At 34.1% G+C, this 25,556-nt stretch overlaps 6 protein-coding genes across 7 annotated transcripts; 3 read left to right on the top strand and 3 right to left on the bottom strand.

Annotated features, from left to right (window-relative positions):
* Positions 1–611: 611 nt before the first annotated feature.
* Positions 612–2,289, top strand: LOC107006679 (golgin subfamily A member 1-like). Its single transcript, XM_015205196.2, has 2 exons — positions 612–1,154; positions 1,830–2,289. The coding sequence occupies exons 1-2, from the start codon at positions 707–709 to the stop codon at positions 2,054–2,056; spliced, it is 675 nt and encodes a 224-aa protein (XP_015060682.1). The 5' UTR covers positions 612–706; the 3' UTR covers positions 2,057–2,289.
* A 589-nt stretch (positions 2,290–2,878) lies between these two features.
* LOC107006982 (late embryogenesis abundant protein 29-like) lies at positions 2,879–3,956 on the bottom strand. Its single transcript, XM_015205471.2, has 3 exons — positions 3,807–3,956; positions 3,196–3,291; positions 2,879–3,069 (listed from the first exon to the last, which is right to left on the bottom strand). The coding sequence occupies exons 1-3, from the start codon at positions 3,852–3,854 to the stop codon at positions 2,983–2,985; spliced, it is 231 nt and encodes a 76-aa protein (XP_015060957.1). The 5' UTR covers positions 3,855–3,956; the 3' UTR covers positions 2,879–2,982.
* Positions 3,957–6,196: 2,240 nt separating this feature from the next.
* Positions 6,197–6,644, bottom strand: LOC107005677 (small acidic protein 1). The gene has a single exon (XM_015204319.2). It carries the CDS (start codon positions 6,560–6,562, stop codon positions 6,368–6,370), a length of 195 nt encoding a protein of 64 aa, XP_015059805.1. The 5' UTR covers positions 6,563–6,644; the 3' UTR covers positions 6,197–6,367.
* Positions 6,645–7,121: 477 nt separating this feature from the next.
* LOC107007463 (carboxyl-terminal-processing peptidase 2, chloroplastic) lies at positions 7,122–14,529 on the bottom strand. Of its 2 annotated transcripts, XM_027913486.1 has the most exons (14): positions 14,319–14,529; positions 14,075–14,114; positions 11,963–12,335; positions 11,710–11,859; positions 11,034–11,116; positions 10,717–10,925; positions 9,872–9,940; positions 9,475–9,593; positions 8,918–8,993; positions 8,806–8,847; positions 8,273–8,381; positions 7,737–7,834; positions 7,557–7,650; positions 7,122–7,469 (listed from the first exon to the last, which is right to left on the bottom strand). In XM_027913486.1, the coding sequence occupies exons 2-14, from the start codon at positions 14,111–14,113 to the stop codon at positions 7,344–7,346; spliced, it is 1,587 nt and encodes a 528-aa protein (XP_027769287.1). In that variant the 5' UTR covers position 14,114; positions 14,319–14,529; the 3' UTR covers positions 7,122–7,343. The 2 variants fall into 2 exon arrangements, with proteins under 2 accessions (XP_027769287.1, XP_015061574.1); XM_015206088.2 differs by lacking the exon at positions 14,075–14,114 and having other exon boundaries at positions 14,319–14,528.
* A 1,010-nt stretch (positions 14,530–15,539) lies between these two features.
* Positions 15,540–22,579, top strand: LOC107007172 (TMV resistance protein N-like). The gene is made up of 6 exons (XM_027913883.1): positions 15,540–18,002; positions 18,283–19,390; positions 19,469–19,756; positions 20,111–20,689; positions 21,090–21,812; positions 21,910–22,579. The coding sequence occupies exons 1-6, from the start codon at positions 17,524–17,526 to the stop codon at positions 22,384–22,386; spliced, it is 3,654 nt and encodes a 1,217-aa protein (XP_027769684.1). The 5' UTR covers positions 15,540–17,523; the 3' UTR covers positions 22,387–22,579.
* Positions 22,580–22,716: 137 nt separating this feature from the next.
* On the top strand, positions 22,717–24,298 carry LOC107007171 (TMV resistance protein N-like). The gene is made up of 2 exons (XM_015205668.2): positions 22,717–23,641; positions 23,903–24,298. The coding sequence occupies exons 1-2, from the start codon at positions 23,163–23,165 to the stop codon at positions 24,087–24,089; spliced, it is 666 nt and encodes a 221-aa protein (XP_015061154.1). The 5' UTR covers positions 22,717–23,162; the 3' UTR covers positions 24,090–24,298.
* Positions 24,299–25,556: the final 1,258 nt, after the last annotated feature.

Genomic DNA, 25,556 nt, shown 5'->3' with positions numbered 1-25,556 from the left:
TGCTATCACTTCACATTTTATTATGTTGGTGGAGCCTCTTTTTCAGGCATTTATGTCTCCTTCCTACACTCCTCTTTTATTGGTCCAATATATATATATATATATATATATATATATATATATAATGATAAGAACTTTAAAGATCGAGTTCATCTGAATTCAGATCATGAAAGTCACTTTTGGTTACCTATATTATTTTTTAAGTTATTAATTTCGATTTGTTATGAATTGTTATATATTGTTATATTTTCATCATCTAATAGTTTAACAATTTTATATATCAGCGTACATAAATTCAACTATTTTTAAAATAAATAAATAATGATGATTTTCGAATCAACAAGTTGTTAAGCTAAAAGGAAATGAATCATTTTAAAAAGTAACCCTTTTGATTATATGTAAACGGTTGAATCTTCTTGAAGATCGATCGGAGTGTAAAGGTTCAAAAATTACTCTACTCACAAATATAAAATCTATATGTGTTGAATCTTCTTATATAAATTTCTGACTCAGCTCGAGAGGGTAACTCTATTATTGGAAACCTCTTACATGGACCCTTGTACTAGGTCACCCCTTTATTAAAACACACAATATTCAATAACTTGCTATGTATATACCACATAGTCACCTAATATAAATAGTTCCATTATTAGTAGAAGAAGAAAAATAAAAAGGCAAAAGGGAGTTGAAAAAGACTTTTAGCAAAATGGGAAGTCTTCAAACAAAAAATCATAAAAACAATCCAAATGCCAAAATTATTGAAGAGTTGAAGTATAAAGTAAGGTTACTTCAAAAAGAGGTAAGTGAAATAATGTGTATAAGGGAAAATGAGAGTGAAATTTACAATCAAGAAATGATTGTTTTTGCACTAAAAGAAGAAGAATGGAAGCAAGAAAAGAAGAAACTTAATGAAGAATTAAATGATTTGAAGAAAAAATTGGATGATTATAAAGAAGATAAAGATAAAGTGGAAAATCAAGAATTGGTAAGTGAAAAATGTGATAATAAAGAGTGTCATATGTTGGTGAGAAATTCATTGTTGGAGCAAATTAGAGAAGAGGAAGTTAGAAGAGATGAAGCTATTGAGAAATGGAAAAATCTCTATTTTGTTATTAAAAATGAGCTTGATGAACTTATTCAAAGGACAAATCAAGGTAAATTTCATTTTTCATTATTTTCTTATTTTATTTTCATATGTTTATAGTCCTATTTGATTTATGCATTTTCATAAGGCGATGAATAATTTGAAATTCGAGTTATTTCATTAAATCACACTTGCTTGGAAGTCGCTCCTAGAAATATCGTCATCTATGTCCTCTCATGTTAATCCCTCGAGCCTCTTAGTCGTCCTTTTTGTTAGTTTCATTTGCCTTTTCATCTACCATTCCCCTTCTTTTGTTGGGGGTAGGTACATGGTCTAAAAGGGTTCAATTGAGTCTAGTTAATCGAAAAATAGTAATGTACAAATAGAGTAAGAAAAATTAGTTTTATTAATATATAAATTGTTGAATCTTATCGACTTAAAAGAAGCTTCTAGTGTTGTAAAGGTCACTCAAAAGTTCATACTCTTGAATTTATTGAAGTCTTGTAACCTATAGAGTCTAACTCCCTATCTAATTAGTAAAATTTAATTATATCGACGAAGCTAGAACTCTAGTTACTGATTCGGTGGAACTCATTAGTGTTAACCAACATTCTATATTTATGTTGAGAAATCCACTTGATATGAATAAATGAGTTATCTAAAATTCTGAATCTGTTTCTGCTTAATTGTAATATGCAAAATGAATTCTATTATTCTTGATGGTGTGTTTAATTTGTTTTCATAGGAGAAAGACTCTGCTGGAGAAAAGAGGAAGTTGAATTATTAGAAGAGCTACATATGGAGTTGAAAGCAAAAGAAGAAGTCATTGCACATTTAAAAGAAAAAATTGCTTCAATGGAGAAACAAGAAGTTAAGAGGGAGAGGGAGATTGATATTTTGAGGCAAAGTTTGAAAATTATGAGTTACAACAAAAAGGTTTCTAGCCTATCTAAAGTTTTTTACAAAAACTAGAATTTTCTACGATGTTCTGTATCAGACTCGATCTTGTGTGAACACGAGATACTTTGTGCACCGAACTGATTGTTTATTACAATTTCAATGCATTGGAAAGCAAAGATCATAGAAATACCAATATTTGTTTGGTTTCACTAAGGTATAATGTGTACTCATATGATATGTACTTCTCATGAGGAACAATGTTACTTGCTAGCCTCATTTAGCAATTTAGTATATATTTTGGTTAATTTATGACCAAAGGAACTGTTTTTTCGTAAAAGTAAATGATTGAGACAAGTTATGTATGACTACCTAGTGATTTATAAATATCTTTTATCATATACTTTTTTATATATTTGTCTCTATCCAATTAAAGACATCTATAGCGAAGAGAATCAAACTACAAAACTAGACTAGGGACCACGCTCCTCGTTGTTTTTCTAGGGCTACATACTATAATATCATGAAGAATAAGAGTGTCATTACAGCTATAACTAGTGATTTTATAAGCTCCCTCACTATATTTTTCTTATATTTTTGTCTTCATCTAATCAAAGACGTCTACGCCATAGAGCATCAAGCTCCACAAAAACATGACTAACGACCATGCTCTAGGTTTTCTTATGTTGTTATCATATGAACTCAAAAAACCACCATCTATTGCGTGTAAAGAGAAAGATAGCAAAACTTTAAATGCTTGTAGAACCCTAAGCTCAGACATCTCGAACTCTGAAAGTACCCTTCCATCGATATCGAAAGCAAAACTATTTGACTTTTTGTTCCCTCTTATTTTTGGTTCATTTTATAAATAATCTAATGCGCAAACACACACCAACAAAAAATAATTGTGACATGCTTATATGATTAATAATAACATAGTGATAGATAATTCTTATTGGTTACAAATCCTTATATAACCATATTAGTGAACAATAATTCTTTTATTTATTATTTTTAGTTCCAATTCCAAATGTGTTCTTCACCCCATCAACTGCATCTTGAGCCATGTGCAACATTTGCTCTCCAGTCTAAAATACAATCAACAAGAAAAATAATTTAATACACCAAAAATATATTTTGATTTTTTTTGTAATCGCGATTTCGGAAGTAGTTTACGCACACTTCGACTAGTCAATGATATCTAATAAAATTACCTGGTGAAGAAATCCAGAATTATGTTCCCTTTTTTGATGAGCTGATTCACAAGCTCTTTGAATTGCATCTTCAACTTTGCTAACAGAGTGATTTGCCTAGCAAAAATTGCAAGTTTATAAGAGTAGAAGGAAAGAAAAAAAAATAAGGTAAAAATTAGGAATTTACTAAACCATATTTTTTATATATATTTTTTATGCCTGTTTCATTTTATATGACGATGATTTGATTAAATGATGAGTTTTAATCATATTTTTTCGTGCATATTAGAAGTATCCTTAGAATTTTGTGAAATTAAACATGTCGATATGCTTCTATGGTTATAAGAGTATATTGTTGAGGATAAAAACTAAAGTTTAAAGTTAAAGATTTTCAAATATAGATAGATATGGTGTTTATAGTATAACTTCAACAGAACTCAATACCTTCGACTCGAATTGTTACAAATCACAAGCTTAGAACTAGTAAGCTCAAAATGGCTAAAATCTAGAAATCATAAATTCTAAATCTTGAATCGAACTTTACTTTCAAATAAATAAATGTATCATTCTTTTATCATATAAAAAATGAGATGGAATAAACAAACAATATATTCTAAGATATGATATTTCACCTGAGCTTTGCTATGGAATTGATCAGAATTGCATTGAGCACTTGCCATATTGATTCTTGATATATTATATAAAATTATATATACGTATATATTAAATATATAAAACTCCTTAATTGTTAATGTTTTTGGTATTCAATATATATGAAAACCTTCTGGGCTAATGAGAAGTTTTTATAGAGAGATTCTTTAGTGATTGGTTTTGATAAATTGAAATCCACATTTTGCTGCTATTTTATCCGCCTTTTGTGGCTAATTTTTGTGTGACATTGAGAAAAATATGCTAATCCATACATGTTTTAGATCTAATCATGTTTTATTTCACTCCTTTTTTTTTGCCTCTTTATCTCTTTTTTCTTCAAGTATTTGTTTTTTTGACAACAAGGGAAACCCGCAGCCGCTATCCTTTTTGGGTGCGCACGGGGTAAAACCCTGCTCCTATGCAATAGCTCGCAAACCACATAAGAGAGGTAACCCGCACTAGATAAGCCTGGTGCAACGAGATCGACCCAGAAGGCAAACCCCTTACTTTCGCTGGCAAGGGGTTTTGAACTTTAGACCTCCAACATGGAAGTCCCAAGCTCAAACCACTGGGCCACCCCAAAGTATTTGATTCAAAATATATCTAAACAGTGACCGGAATTACTATAATAATTCCAAACGTTGGGTAGACCATATTACCCCTGCACTATTTAATAATGTATTTTAAAAATATATAGGTGTCCGCGTGAACATCATAAATATTGCATCATTTTAAATAGTTACCTATCCAGTCGGGCACAAATATCAATATCGCCATAAGGTTGTAAATAAATCAAGATATTTGCAAAGGATCATAAACTTTTTTTCTTCTGAGAATGGTAACAAGTACAAAGGATGCTAAGTTCCTAATGTTTAAGTACATACACAAATGATGCCAACAATGTCCCTAAAGCTACTATAAGCTCAAGAAGATAGTTAATTCTCCAGTTTTATTTCAGTCCTTTTCACGGACGTGTACTCGGAAGCAACAAAGCGCAGCCACAGAAACAAGACACTGGTCATTGGGAACATTCACTCAAGTACTTAACTTCCAATGCTCAAAATATTCCCGAGGGGGCTTCCCATAGCACGCACTCAATGGATTAGTAGATATGCACACAAGCTGGCTAGAACACCATCATTATGAAAGAATGGATAAAACTTGGGATAGAAAGCAAGAATTTCAATCTTTCAAACAAAACCAAACATGCATTGTTCGCAACTATACATGAACAATCGAAAGACATAACCTAGATGAGCATTTTGAAATGCCTGTGTGTTCCTGCAATGCCTATGACATGAATTAACCTTCCAACATTAGGTAATATGCAACATACCGCCATGCCAAAAAACAACCTTCAAGAAAGGCATACAATTTATGCTTCTGGAAAGTACGAACGACATATATTAAACTAGGCCACTATAGATGCCTAACAGAAAAGAGGAACCAAGCCAGCCAGAGTATTGTCCTCTGTATCACATAAGCGGTGAAATGACAGAACACAGTAACCTAAACTTAAGTGTTGCATAAGCAATTCGACTCTCTGAGAAAACGACAATACAGAAGACAGCTCAGGTTCCACAAGAAGATAGTGAAATAGAATGAATGGTGTCGCACAGTTTTCTCCAGAAATATCAATTGAAAACCTGAACTGCCAAATCACACATCTGGGTAACCACCATGCAAGAAATATGAGAAGGCCAATAACTAAAGGTCTACACCTAAATCCCAAATTAGCGTTGACTACAATCTACATGAATCTGTCATTCTACCTGTCATGACAAGAGCATTCATCCTAATATCAGACACAGTCAACCTACATAGCCTTCCTTCTTTATCCGAAATTGGGGCGAACAATGGTTTGCACATGTAAATTTGTCACAGCAATGACAACCAAACCATAAATTTTCCAATAATATCAGCCACAACTCAGTCCCAAGCTAGTTCAGGTCAGCAGTATGAATCCTCATCACCATAAGCGCTTCGTTTGAATCCATATTATTTCATTATTCTAGACTTAAACTACTTATCTAACACTGCAAGTTCCCTAATATGCTCCAATGATATATACTAAGAGTCCTCTAGTGTTTTTTTATCATTTGCTAGAACTGACTAGATTTCAAATTAGTATAGATGATTGTCTTCCATGGAAAAACCATATTTTTTGGATAGATTTGCTAACAGAGAGACTCGAATCAGCTCTTACATCTTAGAACTCAACAAATGATCAATCAAAAAGATCAAATTCAGCTCTTCGAAACTACCTATACTTCACAATCAGCTCCAAATTCAAGTTACAACTAACCATTGCTTCATAATCAGAAACTCAGAACACAAAAACCCGAAAAGCTTTCAAAATAACACAAAAAAATCGATGTGAATAAGCAAGCTATGATAAAATTTCTAGAGCATCCAAAAAAATTGCTTTATTCCTTCAGAAAATTAAGTACAACGTACCATAGGCAAGAGTAAACCCTAGAAGGGAGAGGAAACATCACATATAGTTGTTTTTTTAGGAAAGGAAGAGTTTTAGTTAATAGATTTAGTTGATATCTGAGTCATCGAAATCATCCTGAAAGAGATTGAAGAAGTCGGAGTCGGCGAGACGGAGGTGTTCGCCGCCACCGAGTGGACCTTCGCCGAACATGTCGATTGTGTCCACGTCATCAACGTCCATCGCCATTGTTGATCCTTGTTCTTCCATGTCTGCTAAATAGTCTACTACCATCGGCTTCATTGTTGATTCTTCTTCTTCTTCTCTCGCTTATGCAATTGGAGAATTGGGATTGTGAAGTGGTAAAATTCGAAATGGAAGGTGCAATAGCCTATTTATACAATCGGAATTGGGTCAAAAATATGGACCCGACCCGGACATCCGAATTATCTGATGGTTCGCACACTACATTCCTCGTTAGTTGCTTTGTTTTTTCTATTCTTTCTACTTCGATTTACTACACTTTGAGCCGATAAATTTTCGAGAACAGATTCTCTATCTTCACAAAGGATGTTTCGAAAACAGTTTCATGAAGGTAATGATAATGTTTGTTTACAGTCTACCCTCTCTAAATCTCACTTGGAAAATTCGACTGGATATGTTGTTGATATAATGTTTATTTAATTCAAGTTAATTTTAACTATTAGTCAAATAAACTTTCAAAAAGTGAAACATGACTGGTAGAAAATAGAGAGTGTTAAGTATTTCCATCTTAATCTCAATTTGATTACCTTTCCATGGAAAAGTCTTTACCATTTTGTTGGACGACTCAATCGCGGTGAGAAGTCAACAGGAAGCTTTATATTAGGAAGACGGCACAATTGTTCCATTTCGAATAGCTCAAGGGTAAAATAGACCCTTTTTAGAGCAAAGAGTTCAACAGTATTAGGAATTGAGTTGTCCCTTTGTTCTTGGTTCTTTGTATGTACAAACATCAGATGCATGCATCTGGTTAAAGAATCAATGGTATCTACAAACAAAATGTTGAAAAAGTAAGGTATTTTCTTCAGATTGCAGGATTGAGTCATTTTGAGAACAACTCGACTCTATCTATGTGGCAAGCAGCAGCAGGATTTTGAAGGCAGTTACAGAAGCTCTCGTCGTCTTTTGGAAATGATGCTGGCAAAGGATGGTCCGGGGTGACACCAACCTAGAAAGACGATACACATCAATAACCATATTTGTTTGTGGCATGTATATATCAGAACGAGAGTGAGGAGATAGAGAGAGTGTGGACCTTGTCTATATCGTTGTGAGCAGGAGTTTCATACCGAGCAACTGTAACAGCCACGCCAGAGCCATCAGATAGCTGGAATACAGACTGGATTTTACTGTATCAGAAGAAGAAACAAGTAAGAATAGCATTCTTCTTTTGCCAGCTAAAGCGAATTTGCATGCAAGTAAATAAAGTTATTACCCCTTGCCATATGTTGGTTCACCAAACAGCTGTGCACGCTTGTTATCTTTCAAAGCACCGGCTAAAATCTCACTTGCACTTGCAGTCCCTTTGTTTACCTGACAAGCATATGCACGTGAGTTTGGCCCGGGGAGAGTTCAGGGATTGGCGGAATCAGTGTGTGAAGCGTGAACTTGAGTGATTGAAAGAGAAACTAGAACAACTTTTGGCGAAGCCAAAGATAAACTTAAAATGCTGAAGTGTGACAGAAAGCGAGCCTCTGACCGGAAAGATTTGCAGTGCAAAATACGAAATTCATGTCAAACTCAAATACACCGGAAGAATAGGATCATTATACATCATTAAGCACCAATATTTGATAAATGAGAACTACAGTCCAGCCGTGAGCATCACAAAACAAGAAGATGCGGTGGAATTTAAGTACAAAAGGGGAAAAAACAAAACCAACTCAATTGTCTACCTTCATCACAAAAACCACTTAGCTGAGGTTAGGCTAATCCATGTCAACATAAATGACTAAGTATGAATAAACTTACCAGCACAGCTAGGGGCTCTGAAGCAGCTACCACATTGCTCCCATCCGTGTCATAAATATCTCGAACACCACGGCTATCACAAATGTATACAATCACACCTTTATCCAACCTGGTTGGCAGTGAAATCCATTGCATAGCACAGTTTAGTCTTCTTGCATAGCAGTAGCAGTAGCGTCAAAGGGGCAAACATTAGAACGCAAAAGCTAGAGAATAATAATATGCTGAACCAAAGAAAGAAACTTCATTGTATCACTAACAAAGTAATCTCATAATCTCTCTGTTGTGAATTGAAAATATTATTTTGACTAGACTACATTGTATTAAAAGAACTTCTAGTATTTAACAATATATAGACCTATGTGGCACTCTTATGTAAAAAGAATAAAATAGGGAAAGAATTTTCATTGTCAACACCTACATCGACCCTTGAAAAGATGAGTAATACTTATTGAGAAACTAGCATTCGAGTACATTGGATCATCAGAAGAAAACTAAGCAGACACTTCAAACTGGAAAATCCAAACACAGCTTACCAAATTTTTGCTATCTCAACTCCTTCAGGGAAGAGACCACCACTGCACAAGATTTCAACTTTCAGATCACAATTAAAGACTGTGAAATGAAGACAGGGTGAGAGCTTATCACCTGTTATCCCGAAGGTCCAAGACAAATGCCTTGACATTGTTTTTCCTTAAGGTTTCAATCGCCTCTCTTACAGCACCTATAGGGAGATTTACATAACTACTTAACTGGAATTTATGAAAAAACTACCCCGATGTTTAACTCTTCAAACACGTACTGAAATCATCACATTTCTAGAAAATTTTAGTGGAAGCATGCATAAAATGATAGATATAAAGTGTAGCAATATGAAATGCAGGATTCACTTTCCAAATGATTTCATTGTCATTGACGGAAATGCTATTTTCAATGATGGCATACTAACAGTGAACATACCAGTAAGATCAAGACAAATTCTAAACATGAAGTGTGTACAACTTATGATAACCAAATCAGAGAGTAGAAAAAAGTTTCTCCAATTTGATGCAATGCATCTGCATAGTGACAAACCACTCCTTAGAAGGGGGAAAAAGAAGAAGCAAGGCTACTAGTTCAGATAATAGGCGATTTCAGAGTAGTCTGGTTGTCTATTAAGTAGGATAGTGTTTTTAATATTAGAAGTAGTTGATAAGATAGTTTACCAGAAGCGTTCTGGTTGAATGTTGATAGTTTGATGTATCCGATCAGAGGAGCATCATCTCCTCCAGTGGGTAGCTTGCAGATTCTTGATTTTACAGGATTCAGAGAAACTTTTTCCCGTCTGGAAGACAGCACATTATTAGTATTTGTTAAGAATAGGTATCTCTCTAGCTAAGAATATAAAAGAGCATAATCATAAACCAAAAAAAAAAAACATTTACATATGTTTTACTGTAATAACAGCTAAGGAAGAAGGTACGAGCTTAAACTAATTAATAGATGCATTAATAGCAATAGTCCTACTTAAAAATAACAGAAGTATGCAAGAGTCATATATAAAAGTAACAGAAGTATGCAGATCATAGAAAACTTTAGTAGAGTTCAACAAGATGAACACACATTAATGGTAGCTGCCTTCTCTCGGATCCATGAAGTACAGTTAGTTCCACACCACTTCCTTCAGGTCCTCTGTATGTCAACAAAAATAACAATAAACAAACAGGAAAATATATGCATATAAACTTAAGCTATAGACATAATCGCCAGTGGAAAAACAGACTACCAACCTGTTGATATTGGGATCTTAGAATCAGAAAATATTATGAGATATTGACCTACAGTTACAAACCTATTAGCCACGTGATTCTTGTTTATGAACTCATATGTATGATAGCAGAGTAAAATTACTTCTACTTCAGCGTTTTCTTTTTTCTTTTTGATCAGTCAATGTTTCTCCCTCATTAATTAGAAGTAATACTGTTTCTCCCAGGAATATTTCCAGTTCGATTCAGTATAACGTGAGAAAGATTACGACCTCTGGCTTATAGTTCTAGCATGCAGATCCTATCATTAGGTTTCTCAGGTGCAATAGTTATGAGTAAGTAACAACAGCAACACGCCCACTGTGATCCCACAAGTGGGGCCTGGGAGTGTAGAGTGTACACAGACCTTACCCCTACCTTGGGAGGTAGAGAGGTTGCTTCCCATAGACCCTCAGCTGAAAGGAAGGCGTATCAAAACAGATTGAAAAAGAAATAACGGAAGTGAAGAAATCATGGAAAAATACTATTAAAAAAAAAAGCATGGCAATCGTTACAAGTAAATTCAATAATTTACTGATGTTCAAGCTCTCAGTTGTTGTGCTTCACTTGTCTGGTAAACCCAGAATAAGACTTCATCTCATCAAGAATTTGAACTGTGAAGCATAAAATGAAACTGCACGTCAGGACCAGAAGAAAACTTACTGTAACCGTTCTGCTGCATCATATATACCCATGTTTTCTGTGCTGGTATTGTCAATTTGTAGGATGATATCACCAGATGAGATGCCAGCCCTATTTGCAGGACCTCCTGGAGAAGCTGAGATAACGACCAGTCCAGAGGCCGATTCATTTTTCCCCAATGGATAGCCAATTGACAGCCCTACTCCAGTAAGTGCATTTTGAGTTCCCGACTGCCTTCAAAAAACATATGAAGAGATCTGTTTAGGAAGCAAATTTTCAATCAATCGGGGTGGAGTTAACTCACCAGCTAATAAGACAAGAGAAAACAAGAACCATACCCGCAAACTTTTAAACTTTTCAGGCTCCAGAAAACGGGTGAAAGGGTCATTCAGAGTGGCGAGCATCTTTTTTATTGCTGCATCTGGAGACAGTGTAGTGCAATGATTTAACAATATGTACATTTAAGGGATGGAAAACTACAGCTGTAGCTGAGACAAGTCATTTCATACTTCCAGACAAGTTTAAAGCTTCAAGGTTGGTTATTGGAATTTGTACGTTTCTATGACTATATATATTGATAAACAGAGTTTCCTGCCACAAATGGCATGGTTCCATAAAATAGATGAGGTTGCTTAAAGCACACATCAATCAAAAATTCAGAACTCAAGATACAAACTATTAGTCCATCATGCAGGTGAGCTTGACCAAAAGGTATATCAAAAGACTGATGGGCACAATATAGCATCTTGTCGGCAAAAAGAAAATAGAAAAATGTGCCGGGTACTATTTGCTAACTTGCATCTTGTTATACATGTTTGTAAGATTAACTAATACATTTTCCCTTCTATATAGATTGCACACTCTAGTCCTCTAGCTACTCAGAATAATGTTTTCTTCTTTTTCAATCAGAAGCTTCAACGCAGATGCATAGCAGATCATTTCTTCCCCGAGTATTCTGCAAAACTTCATGCAGATAATCACTAACAGACCATCCAAAAAAAGGGCAAGACTTACATGTTTCCTGCCTTGTGTTCATTGGTTCATTTCGTAGAGCGTCTTCTCGGTACCTAAACCAACTTTGACCATTGAAGGTCTTGTCAATATATGCACGGTCAATTGTTCTCCATGCCTCCAAGAAAAGTAGATTTTCTTCAGTGAGAGCAACTGTAAAGTGGGAAGAAAATAGGAATTTCGTTACTTATATTTGAATAATCGAGTCTTACAAAATGGAAAAGCTTGACATGATCCATCAAACTGACATACTTACAAGAAGGCGCTTTGACAACAGCAGCATTAACTGCCATAACCAGCATTAGTCCTATGCAGGACCGAACAAATATCTCAGGTACTATACTCTTAAAAAGTTCAGAATGCTTTAATGTTTTGCGGAGACTGGATTTGAATTTTCTTGGTATAAAAGCTAAGCCATTTTGTATAACCAGCAAACTTTGCTTATCTATGAATATTTTTTTACACCTCCGGATTGGCTGAGAAAACATTCTGTTTCTGTACATTTGCTCAATGTAGCATGAAGGAGAGCAACTTCCAGAGTTGTCATTGCCACTTCTTTTCAGACACAATATAGGATGATATACTCGAGATTTATTACTTCCGCTGTACAAAGAGTTCCATGAAAGCACCTGCAGAATGTTTATTGATTAAGTCTACTTGACTATCTATATCGTGTAAATTTTGCACTTTTGCACCAAAAACACAAAGACAAAGAGAAAGACGAGTAGCTTTTAGTTTGGAGATGCTTTACTTCTTGTTTACAGAACGAACATGTTAATTTTGTTCCTTCTAGATGGTCCACCACATACAAGCAAGAATAATTCCTCATGATCATTTCTTTGCCTTCCAGCTCCTTTAAAATTAACTAAAGGGAAAAGGGTTAAATTTTCCCGATTACTATCTAAAATTGAGCAACTTTGGCCTCTATAAACTTTTGGTCTATTTTACCCCCTCCGCTGTGAAGCATTCTTATTTTTACCCTTGACCCGTACTAATGAAGCTCCAAAGTAAGGTTGATGGATAAATTTGGACATTTTTTCTCAAAAATTTGGACACGTAGAGTCCACCAATTTTACGCTGGAGTTCCATTAACAAAAAGGAAAACTACGTGGTGATTTGTTAACAACAAGAATATGAATGAACCAAAAGTGTGACAGAGGCAACATTGAGTGATTTAAATAGTTCAGGGATAAATTTGGACCTTCCCCCTTAATTAAATCATAATGTTTAAAAGTATATGCTTTTGGTCTTAAAAGACCAATTATGTACCAGTACTGCAATGAAATAGCATGAATAGAGTGGAAAGGATATAGCGGAACCATGTTACCTGCACCAACTAGTTTGAGGCTGACTCATATGACTGAACGAAGGAGTCAATTTTTTACCTCTCTGATTCAAGCCTCTCAAATAATGTTCGGATCTTTCAATTTCTACCTTTTCTTTCATTTGACACACTAAATATCGTGAGATTATCATCAAATGAAAAACAATGTAAAGTTTCAATCTTAACTCGAATTACTGGCTCTGGGAAAACTTTAAAATACATAAGTACTTGTTTACTATATAAGTTTAAACAAGGATTTCCATGTTTCACAATTGAGAAAACAGACTGCTTAAATAATGAACTCTTCTAGTTTTAAACTTTTAATCTATACTACACTCTTTCCCTTTCAAGAATTCAAAAATAGTACACACAATTCAGTCATTAAAATTATTTAATCCAGGCCAGCTAGTGCAAACCTTCATTATTCCTCCAGAGTTAGGCAGATGTACAGAAATCACTATATTTTCTCCTGTCCTAAACTCGTTTTACACTTCAATACTTTTCTAAGCAAACTAAAAGTATCTAAGCTAATTAATATCTTCTTCTACTACTATTCATCTTGAGACAAGGGTTTATCGGAAACAACCTCTCTACCCCTGAGGTAGGGACAAGGTACGGAGCAAAGTAGGATCAAGGGCTTCATCCGGACCCCCTTTTATGGAGAATCATACTGTTTATTACATGGTTAAAATTATCTTTTATATATATAAAGTAGATGTTGAACCCCTTGATGAAAATTGCAACTCCGTCACTAGGTAGGGGTAAAGTCTACGTACACTCTACCCTCTCCATAGACTACACTAGATATGTTCTTGCTGTTGACTTCTACAACCATTCATACTACACAAAATCATATTAGTACTATTTCAAACTCCAGTCAAACACCGTCACATAAATTGAACCATCAGGAAACTTATGAAATCAAGAACACCAACTAAAATAACAAATAGTAAATATGAAATATTAGGGAATTTGTCCACTTGAACAAATGGGGTTATTTCAAGAACCATAAAAAAAACTTCAAAATTTCCAATTTTCACATACCTTAAAAGAAATAATTGGGTTTCTTCTACTACCATTCATACTACACAAAAATCAAATTAGAACTATTTCAATCTCAATTTCCAGTCAAACACAATCACATAAATTGAAACATCGAGAAATTAATGAAATCAAGAACACCAACTAAAAGAACAAATAGTAATATGAAATGGAATTTGCCCACTTGACCAAATGGGGTTATTTCAAAAACCATAAAAAAACTAAACTTTCCCATTTTTTCACATACCTTAAAAGAAGTAATGGGGTTTCTTCTGGTGATGGTGAATGAAGGAGAATGCGAACTTCCCAGTAGAGCTTCCATTGCTAGCTCAGAAATGAAACGAAACGATTTCAGTTGGTAGCCAAATTTCAGCCACAAAAGATTCTTTTCAATTCTGTTTATTATCGTTTTTCTTTTTCTTTTAAAAAGCTTTCCCGATGATTTTTTTTTTTTATTTATTTGTTTTCTTATTGACTTGAATTCATAATCCGTAATTGAAATTGAGTGGTATTTTATCATTTGAGAAAAGTCGAAAACATAATTTTTCATTTGATATTTTGTGTTGGATATCTATTTAAATTTGAAATAAGTGTTTTGTATCGGTTTAATTCAATTTTAAAAATATTAATTATCGATTTGTGAATATGTTAAACTATTAGAATATTAATTTATTATTGATTCGATTAATAATTTAATCATTAATATGTGCCTAAAAAAATCATAGAAAGTGTATTAAAAATATACATAAACTTCGATTGAGAAAATATATGTGTAACAATAAAAAAAAAAACTCTAAGACTCTTTTATCTTCTTTTTTTTTCTTCTTTTTTGATAAAAATCTAATTTGACTATAGAGCTTTTCATGACTTGTCATCAGAGTGCAAACAAGAAATTAATTTCATTTGGACCTTTGAATATTTATTCAAATATAATAAATAATATTGAATGATAAAAAGAGGGAATTCTTTTCTCTTTTATCTTTTTCATGTCTCAAATTCGAGCCTTTTGTTATGATAAAATTCATTTTTTTTTTCTCAATTTAAATTAGTCGAATATTAATAGCTACGATACAATAATAAGGTTGGCATAGTTATATTTCACCTACCTCTACTTGTACACTTTAATTTTTCGAGAATGGTGGAAAAGGTGTAGGGTTGTTGCATAATGTGAGACTTTGACAGTATGAATCCAAATTTAATCGAAGCTCGACTACAGGACAGCGGTGGAACCCGCCCCCCCCAAAAAAAAAACAAGATAGAAGTTTCCTTCCATCACTAGATATCAATTTTGTTGAATTTTCTCCTTTTTCATACATTTAGCCCTTTCCTCTCTCTTTCAATCATTAATTTCTCATTGCATTAATGATAAAGTTGAAGTCTTTACTATGTAATATGCTTTCAATGACTCACTCTAACCTAACTTTTTCATGTTTGACCCATTCATAGTAATAAGATGATAAAGAATGTGTTATGTATGAAGGAAAATAAGTGATTTGTTACTTCTTTTGTGTGTCTGTATGCTCGGTACGTAAGCAAGAAATATTATTATTAAAACATTACACAAATAATATGCGAGGTGGGGATGGGATGAAGATAAAGGTGTGTTGAAGGTTTTGGAGTATACAATCAACGTGGAATGCTACTTGTAGACCTTGTTATCCCTTTTTTTGATGGGATGAAGATGAGGTGTGTTGAAGGTTTTGGAGCATATAATCAACGTAGAATGCTACTTGTAGAACTTGTTTTCCCGTTTTGATGGGATGAACATGAGGCGTGTTGAAGGTTTTGGTGGATACAGTCAACGTAGAATGCTACTTGTAGAACTTGTCTTCCCGTTCTGTGATGGAATGTTTCATCCATCACAAAAAAGTGGTAAACAAGCAAAGGCCCACCCAATGTTAGTTCTCTTTCACATACAGTACTATTGCTAGCTGTAAATGAAGTTTCGAAAATTTATTGATGATCCCTCCTTCTCAACTACTTGCATTCACTTTCTGTGTAGTATTTAGCAATGCTGAATGAATCCACTTTCTATTCATCTTTTGAAAAGTACCACTTTTTCTTTCACTAAGGCTTTAGCAATATTCTTCAAACAATGTCTCATGCTTCTTCTTCCAAAGTTTGTGACTTGTTTTACATCACGATATTTAAATGTTGTTTATTTCTTTCTTAAATTCCATATTCAACCAAACACGTCGCATCATCCGTTTGTGAGATTTTATTAGAAATGTTGTTCTTTGAATCATTTTCTGGGTGATTGTAATAAGTGACCGCAATAAATGAGCATAAGGTGGATTTTCATTTTGTAATTCAAAATATCTAAATGATTCTATAGTCACATATTGGTCAAATAGTTGTGGTACCAACATGTTAAATTGAATTTATCTAATGGTTAAGTAAATTTATAATTTTTATTTCTGCTAAAAGAGGACATTTTTTATATGTAAAAGGTAATTTTGATTTGAAGAGATATTTTTAATTTGATAATTAATATGAAAATAATTTGGAAAGATAGATAATTTATCATTCTCAAAAATTTAGTTTTTTGGTGTGGTTCTCTCAGGTTAGTATTTCTTTTCTGCTTTTTGTGTGTTTTCTTCTAAATTGTTACGAAATTTCTCAGTTAGGACACCGAATTTATATATTAATTTACAGAAAGGTATCAATTTGCTGTTCAATTGTTTAATTTGTCAGTTGAAAAAAGGTACATTTTTATGTCATGAATTAGGAAGATGATAACAAGTTTCCTATAGAAGATGAAAAAAGGTAAAGTCTTTTTATTTTGTTTATTTCAATCATATTACAATGAAGAGTTTTAAGTTGTAAAAAATGTAATGACTTCAATTAATTTCTCACAATAATGAATAACCTAGGATACATTTTTATGAGTTGAAATAGGAAGATGATAAGTAGTTCCCCGTAACGAGTATGGCCTAGTAATTAATGAAGTGGTTGAGAGTCATGACGTCTCAAGTTCAAATCCCAACTGAGACAAAAGCACTAAGTGATTCTTCCCATATGTCCTTGTCCTATCCCCGATGGACAAAGTTACTTGATACATGTTGCCGATAGATATCCTATGGGTGAATGGAAGAGTTAGTTGTTTTAATGATGGGATTCGTGAAATTAGTCGAGGTGTGCTCTAAATACTAACTATTATAAGAAAAGAACAATTGATGTGAGTCATTTTTCTCAATAATTCAGAGAAGTTACGGAGAAGATTCAAAGATGGAGGGATGAATTTGCTAATATGATGTAAAAAGAAGTAGCAAGTAAACTTTGTTTTTATTTGTGTTTGTTGATGGACCCATTCACAATGTGGAAAGAAGACTTCATATCAGACATTGACTTTAAATGTGAGGACATTATTAATGAGAAGTTAGACCAAATTCTGAGAAATAATTTTACCAATTAGGCTTCAAATATTAGGCTTTAGCTATATTCTTCAAACAATGTCTCATGCTTCTTCTTCCAAAGTCTGCAAGTACGATATCTTTTTGAGTTTTAGAGGTGAGGATACGCGTAGAACCTTTGTGAGTCATCTCTATAATGCTTTGGAACAGAGAGGAATCCATGCTTTCAAAGACGATGAGCGGTTGGAGGCAGGACAATCAATTTCTGCTGAACTTTTAAAAGCCATAGAAGACGCCAGATTCGCTGTCGTGGTATTTTCAAAAAGCTATGCATCGTCAAGACGGTGCTTAGAGGAGCTTGCACACATCATAAAGTGTAAAATGGAATTGGAGCAGGTTGTGATTCCAGTATTCTATGATGTGAGTCCATCAGATGTACGCCATCAAAATTCCCCTTTTGCTGATTCATTTTTCCAACACGAGGTCAAATACAAAGATGATATGGAGAAGGTTCAAAGATGGAGAGGTGCATTTGCGGAGGCAGGCAAAATATCAGGCTATCATTTACTTAATTTCAAGTAAGCTTTCTATTTTTTTACGGTTTCTCTTTATCAAGAGCGAAAAGGAACAAACTTCTAGCTACAATTCCACACAATTCATCAGCTATACTTTTACCGTAGATGGAACAAAGATTCTAGGAGAATCGAGACATATATGGTTGTTTGATGATTTTAAGACGTTATAATTCATAATAGTTGATTTAAACTACCTTTGTAACATTATTATGTGTTTGTTTTAGATATTAGTCTATGACAAGTCTATTTATTTACTCTGAGATTTTTTTTCACGATATTGTAGAGATGAGGCTGAGTGCGTCAAGAAACTAGTTGATGACATATTTCCTAAGTCACTTCAAATTATTTCACCTTTTCCGGAAAGCTTAGTGGGTATGAGATCTCAGGTTGAGAAAGTAAGCGAATTATTAAGTATGGAATCAAATGATGCTCGCTCTATTGGTATTAGTGGTATGGGTGGCATCGGCAAATCAGAACTTGCACGTGTTCTGTATGAAAGATACCGCCATCTATTTGAAGCTGATTGTTTTCTTGGTGATGTTGGAGAACTTCACCAGAAAAATGGACTAGCATGGCTGGCACAAGTCGTTATTCGCAAGCTCTTGGGTGAAAAGATGAGTGTAACTAGTGAACATGAAGGGATGATTATTTTAAAGAATAGGCTTCGCTGGAAGAAAGTTTTGTTCATTCTCGATGATGTAAACCATCGAGAACAGTTGGAATTTTTAGTTGGAGGGACAGAGTGGTTTGGAATGGGTAGCAGAATTATTCTAACATCAAGAGACAAGAACCTGTTGATCAGTCACGTCGGAGATAACGTGTATGAAGTCCAACTATTATCCGTTGTTGAAGCACTTGAATTGTTCAGCAGGCATGCTTTTAGAGAAAAATCACCAAAAGAAGATTTTATGGAACTTTCGAGAGAAGTGGTGGAGCATGCTGGTGGTCTCCCGTTAGCCCTTAAAGTTTTGGGTTCTTCATTTTACAGACGAGACAAAAAGCACTGGAGACACATAATTGATCGGCTGAAGAGAATCCCTCACAAGGATATTCTAGGAAAGCTTAGGCTTAGTTTTGATGGTCTGGACAAAGATGAGAAGGAATTATTTCTAGATATTACATTTCTAGAAATAGCATGCTTGACTCGATATGATCTTTTTTTTTCTGAGGAGCATATTATGGTACTGAGAGACACGAGTCGTGGCTTTCTAGTAGATTACCTTGTTGAAAAATCTCTGTTATCCATCGACCTGAATAAAGGTATTGTGATGCATAATATGATAAGAGAAATGGGTGAAAATGTCATACGGGAAGAGTACGCTAACAGCAGAATATGGCTTCCCCAGGAGGTTTGTGATCTTTTTGAAGGAAAGTTGGTTAGCAATATTTATGTAGGCTCATAAATCTATTAATCTTTTTAGTTTCATTTTTATTTGTTAACCATTAAATATATGATTCATTCTTTACAGATGACAGAAAAGGTGGAAAGTCTATGTATCCCAAACGATTGCTATTATGAAGACGATTTTGTCGATTATAGCCATATTTTCAAGAGGATGCAAAGCTTACAAATACTCATAATTCATGATAAAACTTTTCTCTCAAACTGTGATACCACTTATCTTCCCTCCAGTTTGTGGTTTATTGATTGGTTGGGGTATCCTTCATCTTCATTGCCAGAGAGCTTTGAACCATTGCAGCTGGTTGTGCTTTGGTTACGTAGAAGTTGTCTTGTGGAACTTTGGCCAATATCAAAGGTATACTCTCTAACAATGTCCTGTTTGTTGACATTCATGATTTAAATGAAGTACTTCATCACAGTCATAATGTAAATATTTTTGAAGTGTTGGATTTATCATTGTACTTCCTGCATTTATATCTACCTAATAAAGAACTTGCAAGTGCACCCAAGGGTGTGGACTGAGCACTATGAGATCTTAGGTTTAATCCCAGCAAAAACAAAAATACTAGGTGATTTCCTCCCATCTATTCTAGCTTTACGTGGGACTCCCTCTTTTCCGCATTTTCTACATCCATCCATGATCATAACAAACAAAATATTTCTATCAGGAGTACTACTTAAGCTAATTGTTTCTTTTTTATGGAAACAGAAATTGAGCAACTTGAAGCATTTGGATCTCATGAACTGCTATGAGTTAACAAAATCCCCTAATTTTGGTGATATGCCAGTCTTGGTGACACTAAATTTAGATTGGTGTGAGAATTTGGAAGAGGTGCATCCCTCTCTTGGACATTGCAGAATGCTTACTTCTTTGAGTTTGAAATTTTGTGACAAACTTAAGAAGCTTCCAAAATTTGTCTGCATGGAATCTCTTGTGCATCTCGATCTCTGTACTTGCAAAAGCTTACAAGAATTTCCAGAAATCTGTGGAGATATGCAGCACTTATCAAAACTCTATGTAGGATCCCCCTGGATAAGAAGCTTACCCCCGTCTCTCAACGGCCTTAGAAAGTTGCGATTGGATGATTGTGAAATTCTTGAAAGTATTCCAGACACTTTTCGAAATCTTAGATATCTCATTATTTCAGGTTGCAATAAACTTACAACACTGACAGACAGCCTCTTTGAATCACAGCAATTGGAATATCTTAAAATATACGGATGTTGTGGATTGGTAAAGCTCCCGTCATCTCTTGGAGTTCAAAAGAATCTCTATGAGTTAGAGATTGTTATGCGGAATTTGAGATAATACGAGAAAATATAAACGCGAAAAACAAGACAACAGATTTACGTGGTTCACCAATAAATTGGCTACGTCCACGGGGAAGAGGGAGAGCAGTTTTATTATGGAGAGGCAAGAACAGAATTACAGAATAGGGTTTGCCATAGCGTCTATATATAGTGCTAAGCTATGCCCTAACAGGCTTGGGCCCAACATACAGAATTGACAGATAATTAAGGGCCCAATCCAACAACATTGTATACCGTCGGGCCGGGGGCGTCTCCGCCCCCCCGGACCCCCAGGCCAGGGGGCGCGTCGCCCCCTGGACCCCCCGACTCGCTGACCGGGCAGCGAGACCCCCGTCCTTTCTGTTTGTAACGGGTCCAATTCAAGGCATTCAACAGAGATGGATAGATGTGAGAGCTTAAGGAATCTTCCAAGCTCTATTCGGATGGAATCCCTTCAACAACTCGAGATATCTAATTCCCCAAAATTAGATACATTTCCAGAAATCAAAGGAGATATGCATTGCTTGAAGGTCGTGACTCTGACGTCTACTGGGATACGAGAAGTGCCTTCATCCATTGGGAATCTGAGCGGCCTCACTTCTCTAAATCTGTCAGGTTGTGAAGATCTTGTAAGTCTACCAGACAACCTCTGTAATTTGATGAATCTTCGTAAACTTAACCTCAGAGGTTGCAAAAGGCTAGAAAAGCTTCCAGAAAACATTGGGGATTTACATCAAGTATCAGGTTTATCCTTACCAAAACTTCATCTTGTTACTCCCTATCGTTTGGGTGTACTTCCTGAGGAGTTAAGAGGTTTACACTTTTTGAATGGGTTGGATATAAGTGGAAGCAATATTTCTTGTTTACCAAAAAACTTCAAAGGACTCTTTTCACTTTTGAAGTTGAACATACAATTCTGTGAGAATCTTAATGAACTGCCAAGAGAGCTACCCCCAAATTTAAAATGGCTATATGCAGATTATCATTTAGCCCTGAAGAGCATCAGAGATCTCGTAATGAATTGTCTTAAGCTGTGTACGCTGGGGATATCCAACTGTGGAACTGTCTCAAGTGAACAAGTTAATGTGTTCCTACAGCATTTTCTCAAGACATGCATCCAGGTATTTATCTCATCATATGAATATTGTTGAATAATTGATTAATTTCAACTAGTAATAATGATAATAATAATAATAATTTATATTCTATTGCATGCAGTGTGACTTCCACCGAAGGAATTCTTTTATCATTACTTTTCCCGGAGTCAGAATTCCAGAGTTGTTTGATCATGATCGTTTTATAAATCAAAAAGAGATGTCAATTCATCTGAATCCATCTTGGTATACAGATAAATTCATGGGTTTTTGGATATGTTACAGTCCTATTAAATTTCACACAGAATTACGAGTTACATTGGTCTGCAAATCTGACCCTGAAAGAAAATATTCCTTGGAGTATGACATGTTTGGACATTTTATGATCGAGTATCCTTTAATTTGTTGCTTGTACATACCATTTGAAACATTGTGGAACAATGGCGAAGGCAATAAAGAAGGTAAGAATCCAAATGATTATTACATGTTGGAGCTATCTGGGGAAAAAAAATGCTGCTGGGGAATTCGACTGGTGTATGAAGAGGAAGCAATGAGTAATGATACTGCTCATAAGAAAAGGAAAAGAAGAAGCAATGAGTGAGGCAAAAGTTTGTTTATATGTAAAAGGTTATTTGGATTTGGAGAGACATTTTTAATTTGAAAATTAATACTATTAAAAATAATTGAGTCATAGAATTTGTACATATAAAATGTAAATATATAAATATTGGATGCTCCATTATGAGTTGAGAAAACTTCTCTAGTTAAATAAATTCTTTTTAAATTTACATAAACACACAACTATTCTGAATCCAAACAGGCTCTTATATACCTCAATAGTTAGCTTTTTGGCTGTGGTTTCTCTCAGATCAGTCTTTCTTTTCTATTTTTTCTTCGAAATTACTTTACGAAATTTTTCTTCAGTTTCTGGGCAATTTCTCAGGTAAGGTGACGAATTTATATGTCATGAATTAGAAGATGATAACAAGTTTCCTATAGAAAAGGTAAAGTCTTTACTACTCTTTGTGGACACTATAAATTTGCTGGAAATTTCTAAGAATTTGGTCCCCTTTGAACAATTATCCAGCATGTGAACTTCATTAGAGGTTGGACCCATTTGATGGATGACCGAATCCTTGGAAGTCCTCGTATTTCATCTCTTCTTATGTGAAAACTTGTTTTTATTTGTGTTTGTTGATGGACCCATTCACAATAATGCACAATGTGGAAAGAAGACTTCATATCAGACATTGACTTAAAATGTGAGGACATTATTAATGATAAGTTAGACCAGATTCTGAGAAATAATTTTACCAATTAGGCTTCAAATATTAATCTGAGAAGTTACCTGTTAGTCTTTAGCAATATCCTTCAACAATGTCTCATGCTTCTTCTTCCAAAGTTTGCAAGTACGATATCTTTTTGAGTTTTAGAGGTGAGGATACGCGTAGAACCTTTGTGAGTCATCTCTATAATGCTTTGGAACAGAGAGGAATCCATGCTTTCAAAGACGATGAGCGGTTGGAGGCAGGACAATCAATTTCTGCTGAACTTTTAAAAGCCATAGAAGACGCCAGATTCGCTGTCGTGGTATTTTCAAAAAGCTATGCATCGTCAAGACGGTGCTTAGAGGAGCTTGCACACATCATAAAGTGTAAAATGGAATTGGAGCAGGTTGTGATTCCAGTATTCTATGATGTGAGTCCATCAGATGTACGCCATCAAAATTCCCCTTTTGCTGATTCATTTTTCCAACACGAGGTCAAATACAAAGATGATATGGAGAAGGTTCAAAGATGGAGAGGTGCATTTGCGGAGGCAGGCAAAATATCAGGCTATCATTTACTAAATTTCAAGTAAGCTTTCTATTTTTTTTTAAGGTTTCTCTCTATCAAGAGCGAAAAGGAACAAACTTTTAGCTACAATCATCAGCTATACTTTTACCATAGATGGAACAAAGATTCTAGGAAAATCGAGACGTATATGGTTGTTTGATGATTTTAAAACGTTATAACTCATAATAGTTGATTTGAACTAACATTATTATGTGTTTGTTTTAGATATTAGTCTATGACAAGTCTATTTATTTACTCTGAGATTATTTCACTGTAATGTAGGGATGAGGCAGCGTGCATCAAGAAACTAGTTGATGACATATTTTCTAAGTCACTTCAAATTATTTCAGCTTTTCCCGGGAAGTTTAGTGGGTATGACGTAAACCATCAAGAACAGTTGGAATTTTGGGTTGGAGAACCAGAATGGTATGAAAAGGAAGACATGAGTGATGCAAACGTCTGTCTATGACTTATTTTACATCACAAATTTCAAATATATTTTGCTTTCTTTCTTAAATTTCGTACCCAAACCAAACACGTATCGTAAAATGGTATGGAAAGAGTATGTGCTACATTGTTAGTACAATTTGTATATGAGGGGTTTGTATCAATGATACATGGATGAAATTTTTACTAATTATAATGTTGCTTTTTGAGATCATCCGAGATCTCATTGGATATGTTGGCGTGTGATGTTCGAGTCATGACCAAGGATACCTGCATTTTGTGTTAAAACTGACTCGACTAACCATAGACATGTGTTAAGTACGTACAATATCAAATATTTCACTAAGGTATTTGTTGCGTTTATAACAAATATAAGTAAAAAGTGATGATTCATTTCCCTAGATTTCACTTTCTTTGTGATTGTTATAACTTACGCATGCATGAGCATATATTTAAGAAATTATTTTTTTATATCGTTAGATTTTCATTTTGTAATTCAAAATAAATAATTAAACTACTCTGAGTATAAGAATGGTTTTGTTCTGACATAAAAGTCTTCAGACAAGTCTCTACGAAGCAAAGAAATGTAAAGTGACGTCCAATCTAGGCAGGACCTCGTTTATTTTCATCTTCTCAATTAACGTTGTTCTATAGAAAAAAAAAAAGCTAGCTCGATTTCTTTCTAAATTCAATATACATCGATGATATTGTTAATAACCTCTTTGATGGTTTAAATTCAGTGAAAATTTATTGTCAATCTAAACACGATAATATCAGATATCATTATTATTTTAATACAATTTGATTATCGAGGAGATTATTTTCAAATTTCAGACAATTTCATTTTACAGAATTTTTGCAAAAATTCAAAATACAGTACGGAAATTTCACTTTATTCAAAATTTGGAGCCAAAAACCTGAAATTTCAAATCCAACTGAGATGACAACTAAAAGATTTCGCGGCTTAAGAGGCAAGTGGTCCCCAGCAAAGTAATTTTTTAAAAAATTATTTATTTATTTACAAATATTAGTAAATTATTCTTTTTTATTGAGTGTCCCAAAAAAAAGTACAAAAAATACCTCCTAATAAAAAATAATATATAATCAAGATGCAAATAGCTTTATATTCTTCCTTTCTTTTGGTTAGTTTTTATGTTCTTATTTAATTTCTCTAACATAATTTGTGTACTTAAAGTCAATTTATTCTTTTTATTTGTTCATTACGCTACAAAATATTAAATACATTTTTATTTATCATTTTTAACATATTAAAGAAAAAGATATTATCTTTTTTTAGAAAAATTAATAAAATATATTTTTTAATTTTATGACTTAAAGCTGATATACCTCGTTAATAAATTGATTTACATATCCCTTTTTTTATGTCTCATCATTAATTTTTCTTTTCCAAATTATTTCTTAATATTTTAAAATAAATATTATTAATTGATATAAATATTTTGATCGATCATTATTTTTTAAAAAATAT

The sequence above is a fragment of the Solanum pennellii genome, chromosome 12 (assembly GCF_001406875.1).
Source record: "Solanum pennellii chromosome 12, SPENNV200".
In the NCBI taxonomy this organism is placed as follows: Eukaryota; Viridiplantae; Streptophyta; class Magnoliopsida; order Solanales; family Solanaceae; genus Solanum; species Solanum pennellii.
The sequence above is the reverse complement of the archived record's forward strand: the minus strand, read 5'-3'. Positions and strand labels throughout refer to the sequence as shown.

Coding starts and splice junctions, on each gene's coding strand:
- LOC107006982 (XM_015205471.2), bottom strand. CDS start 3,854: ATGGCAAGTGCTCAATGCAATTCTGATCAATTCCATAGCAAAGCTCAG. Junction 3,292..3,806: donor AATTCCATAGCAAAGCTCAG/GTGAAATATCAT, acceptor AATTTTTGCTAG/GCAAATCACTCTGTTAGCAA. Junction 3,070..3,195: donor ATTCTGGATTTCTTCACCAG/GTAATTTTATTA, acceptor ATTGTATTTTAG/ACTGGAGAGCAAATGTTGCA.
- LOC107005677 (XM_015204319.2), bottom strand. CDS start 6,562: ATGAAGCCGATGGTAGTAGACTATTTAGCAGACATGGAAGAACAAGGA.
- LOC107007171 (XM_015205668.2), top strand. CDS start 23,163: ATGTCTCATGCTTCTTCTTCCAAAGTTTGCAAGTACGATATCTTTTTG. Junction 23,642..23,902: donor TATCATTTACTAAATTTCAA/GTAAGCTTTCTA, acceptor ACTGTAATGTAG/GGATGAGGCAGCGTGCATCA.
- LOC107007463 (XM_015206088.2), bottom strand. CDS start 14,393: ATGGAAGCTCTACTGGGAAGTTCGCATTCTCCTTCATTCACCATCACC. Junction 8,848..8,917: donor TTGGACCTTCGGGATAACAG/GTGATAAGCTCT, acceptor AATCTTGTGCAG/TGGTGGTCTCTTCCCTGAAG. Junction 8,382..8,805: donor GTTGAGATAGCAAAAATTTG/GTAAGCTGTGTT, acceptor ACTGCCAACCAG/GTTGGATAAAGGTGTGATTG.
- LOC107007172 (XM_027913883.1), top strand. CDS start 17,524: ATGTCTCATGCTTCTTCTTCCAAAGTCTGCAAGTACGATATCTTTTTG. Junction 19,391..19,468: donor AGTTGGTTAGCAATATTTAT/GTAGGCTCATAA, acceptor CATTCTTTACAG/ATGACAGAAAAGGTGGAAAG. Junction 19,757..20,110: donor AACTTTGGCCAATATCAAAG/GTATACTCTCTA, acceptor TTATGGAAACAG/AAATTGAGCAACTTGAAGCA.
- LOC107006679 (XM_015205196.2), top strand. CDS start 707: ATGGGAAGTCTTCAAACAAAAAATCATAAAAACAATCCAAATGCCAAA. Junction 1,155..1,829: donor TATTCAAAGGACAAATCAAG/GTAAATTTCATT, acceptor TTGTTTTCATAG/GAGAAAGACTCTGCTGGAGA.